Source organism: Abrus precatorius, unplaced genomic scaffold (genome assembly GCF_003935025.1).
Source record: "Abrus precatorius isolate BTA unplaced genomic scaffold, Abrus_2018 Scaffold11, whole genome shotgun sequence".
In the NCBI taxonomy this organism is placed as follows: Eukaryota; Viridiplantae; Streptophyta; class Magnoliopsida; order Fabales; family Fabaceae; genus Abrus; species Abrus precatorius.
Window position 1 is genome coordinate 2375077 of NW_020874303.1, and position 12110 is coordinate 2387186.

At 33.8% G+C, this 12110-nt stretch overlaps 1 protein-coding gene across 1 annotated transcript; it reads left to right on the forward strand.

Moving 5' to 3' along the window:
* The first annotated feature begins 8739 nt into the window (after window positions 1-8739).
* LOC113854297 lies at window positions 8740-10014 on the forward strand. The gene has a single exon (XM_027485222.1). It carries the CDS (start codon window positions 8740-8742, stop codon window positions 10012-10014), a length of 1275 nt encoding a protein of 424 aa, XP_027341023.1.
* The last annotated feature ends 2096 nt before the right edge of the window (window positions 10015-12110 follow it).

The window sequence follows — 12110 nt, forward strand, 5'->3', positions numbered from 1 at the left end:
CCTCTGATCATTATCTTTACCGAACGACTCGTAACTGCTCATGTGGTATTCGTGAAGCGAGGGTAACCGACAACCATCAATGGTGTGAATCTGTGATCACAGTGCCACAGTGAGCGTGACTTCGTATAGTGAGCGCACGGGTGTGTAAACTGTTTTGGTGCCGTGAGTGCATCGTATTGAATTGAGATGAAATGTGTGAGAATGCTGCCTTTGATTATATTGTGTGAAATGTATTAGAAATGACGTGAAGTATGTGCAAGGTGAGACTCTATGTTTGATTGCGTGTTGGATAGTGTAGAGTACTCATCCTTATATTCATTTTTCAGGTAATCAAGACGATTAACACCGGACTCAGTGAAGGGGTGGATGGAACTGCTATAGAGCTTAGGATATTAATTTGAAACCGTTGTTAGGAATTAGTCCTTTATTTTGAAACATTTTGATGAAACCATGTGCTGAAAATGGTATGTAAAAGGAAAATTTTATTATTCCTATTTTGCAAAATTCATTATTTTGAAATTAAATTTAAGGTGTTACAAAAATTAAAGAGAGGTCACACAGAACAACACAATAAAAAGACACACTATAACCACAAAACTAAAACCCCTTCACCATCTTCTTCTTCATTAAGCTCAATTAACTATGCAAAGAATCCATTAGAGAAGAAGAAAACTTGTGGTTCTCGATCTTTTTGTTGAGGGGTTAAGGTTACATAGTGGGGTTTGTAACATCCTAATTCTCAGTACCCGTGATCTGCTGAATTTTGACAGAATCTTTGTCAAGAAAAAAAAATTAAATTATTAGGAATTAGTTAATGTGACTTTAGAGTTTTATATTCATTAGATAATTTGTAATTTTCTAGAATTTTTCTGGAATTTTTAGGAAATACTTAAAATTGACCTATCTTCTACAAGTTTCCCATAAGTTTTTTTTCATTTCTCTCTCAAATACACTACTCACCTTCAAGCTTGATTTTGAGGGCCAAAACTTGATCTTTTTGAAAAGCTTCAAGAGGTAAACTTGTTACCCTTATCCTCCTCTACACTTGTATGGTTTTATTTTTTTTAAAATGGTGTTATTTAATTTTCTCTTCTTACTTGGATGAGCTTGAATAGGAATGGGAAGGGTGTTATCTTGCTTTTATTGTTGTGGTTTTACATCTAGGATACAAGAATCATGCTTGAAATGGAGGATTAGAAGTGGTTGAGCTAAAAACCTAAAAACTCAAATTCGTAGGTCACTGTTCATTAAATTTTGGGATTTTTATGGACTGAATTAGGAGTTTATGTCTTCATGAAAGTTGTATCCCTTTTAATACTTGAAATTTAGAAACTGGTTTCACCTCAAACGGATATTTGTAACTCAAGTTATATCCATTTTACTAACAAGTGTTCTAGCTGTCACCTTAGGAGGTTGCCCTGTTCTAACAGCCAAGGAGTTTGATTTACTGAGACTTATGAGTGTAAAATTAGGACTCGACTCCTTCATAAAAGTTGTATTAAATTGTATGCTTGAAATTTATAAATTGGTTTCATGTCAATATCTTATGTGTAGCGTGAGATATGGCTAGATTACTAAGGTATGTTCAGAGTGTTAGTGTAGTTGATCCCTGTCATAAGCAGCCACCGTAACCTGAAACCTGGAACTATTCTATAGGGTATTTGAACTTACTTCCTTCATAAAAGTTGTAGATAAATAAACCCTTGAAATTTAGAAACTGGTTTCATGTTAAAATATTAAGTATATCTTGATTTATGGCAAAAACACTGAACCTTGTGCAATCTGCTCGAAAATTTCCCTGTCATGACTTTAATAAACTTTGTTGCACAATCTATTTCGAATTAGACTTTGACCTCTACATCAATATTGTAAATAATTACATTATTGAAATTTGGGCTTTGACCTCATGCCAAAACAGTTTATATAACTCTAGAAAATTCCAAAGTACTGAACGTTGTTCATGCTCGCCATTAGGGTTCTTCCTACTCTAAGTGTGTACCAACTAGGATGATTTTTTTTAAGTTAAGTGTGGGTTAAATGTGAGCTTAACATATTAAAAAAAAATTGGATTAACAAAACAAAGTGAGTTCAAATTCCCACGAGATAAAATCAGAGAACTATAAGGTTCTAACTAGCGTTTCATTACGTGTATAGATTTCGTCGGAAATCAACTTCAAGCGTTAGAGAGAACAAACGTGGACGTAACAGGTAAGGGGTGGGCTATGTAGTAAGGATTACATTATAAACTTATTTAATCTTATTTGTTGAAATTGTCTAAATTTTGTTATGATTGATGATTGTGATTTCCTTATATGCTTAATTTTGATAATGGTTTGACTATGCGTTTGGTGATGGAAATATATGTTTGATACTTCATTAAGACATAAATTGTGTTATATGATATGAGTCGTCTTTGAGTGAGCATTTATGTGCATGGTGGTTTTTCATGGAAAAGTTTAATGAAAACAAATTGAAATGATTGAATGATGGATTGAGAACTCTTATAAACCGTATTGGGAAGTTTTCTGAGTGCAACAGATATTTGGAAAATTTTGAAAAATCCGTATTACAGAGGAAACTCTGTCAAAACTTTGAAAAATATTCAGACTTAGAAATTTTTTTTTTATCATTCTCAAAAAAATTTAAGAATTTAAAAATATAGGACTTTTCTAAGAGAAAAACCACTTAAGAACTCATACATTACTCATCCGAAAATGATATTTTGTGCAAAATGGAGAATCAGAGACTATGGACTCTGGGAATACGATGGGGAGGCCCTGAGGGAGGACTTGGGGATAGGAAGGGTAGTGGTTGGAAGCCCTAAAAGGCTCAGGCTCGCTACCTGTTGTCGGGGATCCCACTGTACAAACTCTCCTGTACCTGACTGTACTCTTGCGGTATATCATGGTCAGTGAGCTACTAGGTTCATATTTGAGCGTGGATCTCAACAATTCCGTGGGTGGATTTCCATACCTAGTAGTGTCAACTCCTGGCTAACCCAGCACTGATTTAAGAAACAATTCGGGCCCGCATGCATGGACATTTTAGAAAAACAAACTAAGATCATGCACTATCATCATCATTCATTGGAATGCGATTGATCTGTGAATGTTTATGATGTTTAATTTTAATGTGATGTATGAACTATTGCTCACCCTATCGTTGTTTCTATTTTCTTTATTTTTTTCTCTGTACCTGCGGTATTCATTAGACTTGATCAGTTACCACCTGTAGCAGAGAGAGATGGCCCAGATTCCACACCAAATGAATATGACGATCAGGCTCATTAGCCCGGAACCACAGTGATGGCAGCACGATTGGGATAGACACACCCATACTTTTGCGGGCATCCTTACTATATTTTTAAGGAGAGCGGCAGGACCCGGAGGTGGTGTCCCTATTACCATAAGGACTAGACTAACCCTTGACTTAGATAATAATAATCCTTTTCAGCCCATACCACCACCAATTCCCCCTCCTCTCTGTAGGAAGTCATCTCCAGTGTTGCTTTTATTATTTTGAAGAACTGTAACTAATGTTTTATATGAATGTAATTATGTTGATAGGTGAAATAGTAATTGAGTTCCTCAATTAACAGTGTTGTGTAATGCGGAGAATTTACTAACCAATTTACCCTTTGTATTACTTCTAAAGGATATTTAAATATTTATGAAAGTTTACCTTAAGTACTTTATGCAGTGACGAAATTCTGAAATGTGTTATTTAAAATTTGCTTGTTAAAGTTTATTTTTGCAATTAATGGTTTAATACATTGTTATTATGTATGAGGGGAAGATTATTAGTATATATATATATATATAAATCACTAATTCTCTAATTGAGGGCAATTAAAGGAGAGGGTTACAGGGTTGGGGTTAGATTAAGGAAGGAAAGGAATGGGGTTATAGGGTTAGGGTTAGGGTAGGATTACAGGGTTACATTGGAGGAACAGGTGGGGAGGGGGAGGGGGTGTAACACCCTCTTTTTTCTTTGTTATTTTATTCATTGTATTTATTGATGCATTTTTGTTTTAAATAGAAAGTCTTTAAATGTTGGTGGCTGTTGACAATCTCATTCAAGTCAGTCATTCTAGATCATTCTCGCTGATGTGAGATAAATCTTGCCCAAGCGAGAAGAGAAAATATCGCTCCAACTATCTTCTCACCTAGGCAAGAAGACACAAGGTAAATGGAGAGTTCTCTGGACTCATTTTTGTTTAGGCGAAAATATCAGAAAAAGCTTGAAAACTCTATTATAAAAACTTGTATTACAATCTAAGTCACATTTTCTCTTATTTCTCTCTATTTTCTCATTTTCTTTCCTCAAAGAAACCTTCCTTAAACCTTGATCCTTCCTTGAATCTAGATTTGGGATGATATAATACTTGTTCAAGGGTTACAGGTTCTTCCAAAATATTATCTTTCATCCTTGCAAAATCCTTTTCAAAATATCTAGCCTATCACATATCAAAATAAAGCAACTTTTGATCCAATATCATCACTATATTCATCCCAAATATCTATTTAGTAGCTTTAATAATATTTTTTTAATAGTACAATGAATTTTGTAACATCTTAATTCTCAATATCCGTGGTCTGCTAAATTTTGACAAAACCTTTGTCAAAATTTAAAATAAAAAAAATTAAATTATTAGGAATTATTTAATGTGACTTTAGAGTTTTATATTCATTAGATAATTTGCGATTTTCTAGAATTTTCTGAAAATTTTAAGAAATACTTAAAATTAGCCTATTTTGCGGGAATCTTAACAAAAATAAATAAATTTTCAAACTAAATTTAATTCTATAGCAAACAAAGCCGTAAAATTTTAAAAATTTTACGAGAGCCTAATAATATTTGAAAAATCTTGAAAAGTAAATTTTTACAATGAAATTTGATAAATTTCAAACTTTTATTTTTCAGTACATCTAATATGCAGACAAGAGATGAACCGATCCGAGAGCAATTTGAGTGAATTAAAATTTTAGTGACTATCCCAGTATTATTCTAAATATTCTACTATTTTTTTAAAAAATTTCTCTACTTGTTAAACTGAAAAAGAAATATACATTTGCAAAAGTGAAATTTTTAAGTTAAAAAAAAAAGATAAAGTAATTAAATTTTTACTTTTAAAAAATGATTGAGAGACAGATACATCTTCCACAAGTTTCCTGTAATTTTTTTTTCATTTCTCTCTCAAATACACTACTCATCTTCAAGCTTGATTTTGAGGACCAAAATTTGATCTTTTTGAAAAGTTTCAAGAGGTAAACTTGTTACCCTTATCCTCCTCTACACTTGTATGGTTTTATTTTTTTAAAATGATGTTATTTAATTTTTTCTTCGTACTTGGATGAGCTTGAATAGGAATGGGAAGGGTGTTATCTTGATTTTATTGTTGTGGTTTTACATCTAGGATACTAGAATCATACTTGAAATAGAGGATTAGAAGTTGTTGAACTAAAAACCTAAGAACCCAAATTCGCAGGTCACTGTTCACTAAATTCTGCGATTTTTATGAATTGAATTAGGAGTTTATGTCTTCATGAAAGTTGTAGCCCTTTTAATACTTGAAATTTAGCCACTGGTTTCACCTCAAACGGATATTTGTAACTCAAGTTATGTCCATTTTACTAAAAGGTGTTCTAGCTGTCACCTTAGGAGGTTGCCCTGTTCTAACAGCCACGGATTTTGATTTACTGAGACTTATGAGTGTAAAATTAGGACTCGACTCCTTCATAAAAGTTTCATAAAATTGTATGCTTGAAATTTAGAAATTAGTTTCATGTCAATATCTTATGTGTAGCGTGAGATATGACCATATTACTAAGGTATGTTCAGAGTGTTAGTGTAGTTGATCCCTGTCAGAAACAGCCACTGTAACCTGAAAACTGGCACTATTCTATAGGGTATTTGAACTTAATTCCTTCATAAAATTTGTAGATAAATAAACCCTTGAAATTTGGAAACTGGTCTCATGTTAAAATATTAAGTATATCTTGAGTTATGGCAAAAACACTAAACCTTGTGCAATCTGCTCGAAAATTTCCCTGTCATGACTTTGATCAACTTTATTGTACAATCTATTTTGAATTAGACTTTGACCTCTAATCAATATTGTAGATAATTACGTTATTGAAATTTGGGCTTGGACCTCATGCCAAAACAGTCTATATAACTCTAGAAAATCCCAAAGTACTAAACCTTGTTCATGTTTGCCATTAAGATTCTTCCTACTCTAAGTGTGTACTAACTAGGATGATTTTTTTAAGCTGAGTGTGGGGTAAATGTGAGCTTAACATATTACAAAAAAAAAAATGGATTAACAAAACAAAGTGAGTTTAAATTCTCACGAGATAAAATCAGAGAACTATAAGGTTCTAACTAGCGTTTCATTACGTGTATAGATTTCGTCGAAAATCAACTTCAAGCGTTAGAGAGAACAAACATAGACGTAACAGGTAAAGGGTGGGCTATGTAGTAAGGATTACATCATAAACTTATTTAACCTTATTTGTTGAAATTGTCTAAATTTTGTTATGATTGATGATTGTGATTTTCTTATATGCTTAGTTTTTATAATGGTTTGCTTATGTGTTTGGTGATGGAAATATATGTTTGATACTTCATTAAGACATAAATTGTGTTATATGATATGAGTTGTTTTTAAGTGAGCATTTATGTGCATGGTGGTTTTTCATAGGAAAGTTTAATGAAAACAAATTGAAATGATTGAATGATGGATTGAGAACTCTTATATACTGTATTGGAAAGTTTTCTGATTGCAACAGATATTTGAAAAATTTTGGAAAATCCGTATTACAGGGGAAACTCTGTCAAAAAAATATATTTAGACTTAGAAATTTTTCTTTAATCATTCTTAAACAAATTTAAGAATTTAGAAATATAGGACTTTTCTAAGAAAAAAAAAATCACTTAGGAACTCATACATTACTCATCCGAAAATGGTATTTTGTGCAAAATGGAGAATTAGAGACTATGGATTCTGAGAATACGATGGGGAGGCCCTGAGAGAGGACTTGGGGATAGGAAGGGTAGTGGTTGGAAGCCCTAAAAGACTCAGGCACGCTACCTGTTGTCGGGGATCCCACTGTACAAACTCTCCTGTACCTAACTGTGCTCTTACCGTATATCATGGTCAGTGAGCTACTAGGTTCATATTTGAGCGTAGATCTCAACAATTCGGTGGGTGGATTTCCATACCTAATAGTATCAACTCCTGGCTACCCCAGCACTGTTTTAATGAAACGATTCGGGCCCGCATGCATGGACATTTTAGAAAAACAAACTAAGATCATGCACCATCATCATCATTCATTGGAATACGATTGATCTGTGAATGTTTATGATATTTGATTTTAATGTGATATATGAACTATTGCTCACCCTATCGTTGTTTCTATTTTCTTTATTTTTTTCTCTGTACCTGCGGTATTCATTAGACTTGATCGATTACCACCTGTAGCAGAGAGAGATGGCCCAGATTCCACACCAAATGAATATGACGATCAGGCTCATTAGCCCAGAGCCACAGCGATGACAGCACGATTAGAATAGACACACGCATACTTTTGCGGGCATACTTACTATATTTTTTAGGAGAGCGGCAGGACTCGGAGGTGGTATCCCTATTACCATAAGGACTAGACTAACCCTTGACTTAGATAATAATAATCCTTTTCAGCCTATACCACCACCAATTCCCACTCCAGCTGAGGAGGAGGAAATGGATATTGATATTCCAGAGTCCTTTGATCACCGATGAGTCTGAAGATATGAATTCAGAGTAGTACTGATACTACTTTATTTTTTATTTTATTTTTTTGTAGTATTTTGCTGTACATAGGTCTTTATGGTATTGGGTAGAAGCCACACTTTTTGATTAGTTATGCTGCTCTGTAGGAAGTCATCTCCAGTGTTGCTTTTGTTATTTTGAAGAACTGTAACTGATGTTTCATATGCATGTAATTATGTTGATAGGTGAAATGGTAATTGAGTTCTTCAATTAATAGTGTTGTGTAATGCGGGGAATTTACTAACCATTTTACCCTTTGTATTACTGTAAAAAGGATATTTAAATATTTATAAAAGTTTACCTTAAGTACTTTATGCAGTGACGAAATTCTGAAATGTGTTATTATGTATGAGGGGAAGATTATTAGTATATATATAAAAAAAATAAAAAATCACTAATTCTTTAATTAAGAGTTTGTAAATCAAAAGTGTTACATTAGTGGTATCAGAGCAGTTCGACCCTTTAGGCCTGGGGAAAGGTCTACTTAAGCTGTTGTGCACTCTTTGTAGTGAATTATGTGTAGGAAATTACCATGATTTAACATCAATGATGATTTCCTGATAACGTAGTCAAATTCGATTCGATGAACAGGAAACAATGGCGGGACGAGGTGGTCGACTGTCTGCTTTAGTGGAGAGACTAATTGTTGCAATGGAGCAGGACCGACAAGCTCGGATGCAACAAAATTGTATACCTCAAGGTGATGATGCTTTGACAAGATTAGACTTATTCGAGAAGAGGAACCCTCCCCGATTCAAGGGAGTATATGATCCAGAAGGTGCACAAATTTGACTTAGAGAAATGGAGAAGATATTTCGTGCTCTACGATGCACAGAGAATGACAAAGTTGTGTTTGCTACTTATGCACTAACGGAAGATGCTGGTGGGACGGAGTGAGACAAAGATTTGAGAGAGAAGGTGTAATGATTACTTGGACCTTGTTTCAAGAGAGATTTTTAGAAAAGTACTTTCCGGAAGATGTTCGAGAGAATAAAGAGATGGAATTCTTGACACTGACGCAAGGATCTATGAATGTAGGAGAGTATGCAGCAAAATTTGAAGAACTTTCACGGTATCACCCCCACTACCACAATGCCATCAACGAGAGGCCTAGGTGTGTGAAATTTGTCAATGGACTTCGCCCTGAAATTAAGGAAGCCATAAGAATGCAAGAGATTCAGAAGTTTTCTACATTAGTGAACAGATGCAGGATTTTTGAAGAAGATCATAAAGCAAGGATTGCCAAGTTCAGAGAACACCGTTCTGAGTCTTCAGGGACAAAGAACTATGGGTCTCAACGCAATCAAATGAGAGGGTTTGGAAGAGGACAGCCATATCAGAGGCAACAACATCAAAGGGGACCCACAATTGAGATTCCTCAGAACCGTGGTAATAGTGGAAACTATATGTCGGCTCTACCTAGAGGAAGATGTTTTGCTTGTGGAGGAGAATACTACAGGAAAGATTGCCCAGTAAAACCATTAATATGCTTTAGTTGTAAGAAACCTAGGCATATGTCCCGTGACTGCCCGATGGTGAAGAAGGAAGGAGATGGAGGCAATAGAAATTATAACAACCAAAATCCTAGTGGAGGGGTAGCTAGCAAGCCAAAGGCTCATGGTAAAGTTTTTGCAATGAGCGGAAAAGAAGCATCTCACTCTGACATAGTGATTGGAGGTACGTGTATTATCCGAGACACCCTTTTATCTGTGGTGTTTGATTCAAGTGCATCACATTCATTTATTTCTACTAGTTGTGTGGAACAATTAAGATTACCTACCATAGCATTGCCATTTGATTTGTCTGTTCATACCCCAAGTAATGACCCTGTTATCACTGCCAAAGCATGCTGGGATTGTCCTATTAGTATAGATGGTAGAAACTTTGTAGTGAATCTCTTCTGTCTTCCTTTAAAAGGATTGGAGGTTATTTTGGGATTGGACTGGTTATCTGACAACCATGTCATCATAGACTGTTGCAGGAAGACTATTGTGTTTAGAGATTTTGAACATGACAATTCTGAGCAGTTAAGGATTCAAAGTGCCAACTACGAAGATGTTACCTTAAAGGAAGAAGTTCGGGGATTAGTAATGTGCTTACTGGTAGAAGAAAAGGAAGAAAAGTTAGATGATTTACCAGTAGTGAGAAAATTTCCTGATGTTTTTCCTGATGATATTTCAGGATTACTCCCAGAATGAGAATTAGAATTCAACATTGATCTGGTACCAGGAGTGGGACCTATTTCTATAGCCTCATATAGAATGTCCCTGTTGGAACTATCAATTAACAGTGTTGTGTAATGTGGGAAATTTACTAACCATTTTACTCTTTGTATTATTGTAAAAAGGATATTTAAATATTTATGAAAATTTACCTTAAGTACTTTATGCAGTGACGAAATTCTTAAATGTATTATTATGTATGAGGGGAAGATTATTAGTATATATATAAAAAAAATAAAAAATCACTAATTCTCTAATTGAGAGTTTGTAAATCAAAAGTGTTACAAATTTTGTACATGGAAGTAGTCCTTAAGATGCCTATGAGTAAGGGCAAAGAGCGATTATTTATCTTGTCATGCAATAACTTTCGCAGCAATTTGCCTATAAGGGTAGTCTTCATCTCCCTAACGTCGTTAACCTTAGTTTACCAAGCTTCATATTTTGAATAATTATGCTCCAATTGACTTGCTTCCAACAATTTCTCTCCACATTCTTAAACTCAATAGTTAATTTAGGTAAATTGCAATATCTAGTACAAAATTGTAATTTCTTAACCTCAACTAAGCAAAATTCATTGCTTTACTGATGTTAAAAGAACTTCCCACAAACTCCTAATAATATAGAAATAGATTATCTTAAGTTTGGCATGTTCAACGAACCTAAAGCAACTTCCTTTTACATGGCTTATGCTCATGGTATAAAAGGCTCTTCCCCCACTTTGTATATCTTATTAATTATCATTGTTTGTACAGGTATGGCCAATTCTGTTGCTTAAAGACACAAAGGTCGTTGGAAGAATTGAAGTGTTCTTATTTGGAGTTACAGAAGGTTGACCCTTGACCATTGACTTTGGCATGAAGTCTTTCCTTGTCTCTATGCCACATGTTTCCTTTCCATTTTGTTAATCTTTTGTATTGGATATGAATCTCACAACATAAGGCGCTACATGATCATTTGGAGTACCTTCTATAATTTAGAGTGTCATAAATTTTTTTTCTTTAATATCACCTTATATTAACATCTAAATTATTTGTTTTACTAATTTTTCAAGATATTTTTTTGTTGACTATAAGTCAATCTTCTTAAGGAACAATTAGAGTCAAATTTATTTGTTGGGATATTGTACTAGAATTAATTTTCATATCTTTCTTGATTTTATATCATAATTGTTGGAATGACTTTTGGTCATTAGTTCTTGAAAGTTGGCACTAGGGTTTTAGTGGCCTTCTTGCAACTAGGGGTAACATGGCCATAGCAACCACAAGAAGAACGTAAGATATAAAACTTTTCATGTTCAATATTGTACCAATGGCCTTGAAACAACAATTTCCTACCACCAATTCATTAAGGCCTATCTCTACACACTCTTATACGAATCTCCCCCTTTTCATGTTCAACATATTAAAAAGGATGTTCAACAGTTGAGGCCAAAGAAAGGAGTATGCTTTCATTATATAGTTCCATTCCAACACTTGAGAATCTAATCCAAAAAAGCTTTGCTTATTTTTTTTCTTGCGAAGCCATAGATAATCCATGGACCCCTATTGGTTGTCTTATCATGGTCTTCAACAAAATCAAATTTGACCATCAAATATTTGGATCCAATATTCTTGAATTTAAAATTGCTACTCAATTTTTATGTTTTACATAATTTCTCCCTCATAAGCACGAAGTCCAAGATATTCTCCAACATCATCACAAATAAGGCACTTTCACCATGATTGGTGAAAACTATCATAATTGTTGGCTAAATTAAGCTATCATAAACTTTATCATCAATGTAAAACTTTCCCTATATGTTCAACAGGTATGAAACCTTGACTCAATATGTTTAATGCAAGCCTTACATCCTTTCCAATGAATCTTATTCATTGTTATTCCTCTTTCAAAGAGAAAGGGACTAAATTTAATTAAAAAACGTTTAAAGTTAACTTATCTTAATTAGGAAAGTGTTGGACTAAACTAAATGTGAACTTGTTAAATCTTTTAATAAACATTTATTTTTAATGTGGCTACTCATAAAATAACTATTTTTGAAATTGTATAAAAATTTTAAGAATATTATACTACTG

What these genes read in the sequence shown, in the direction of transcription:
- LOC113854297 (XM_027485222.1), top strand. Translation starts at nt 8,740, where the DNA reads ATGATTACTTGGACCTTGTTTCAAGAGAGATTTTTAGAAAAGTACTTT.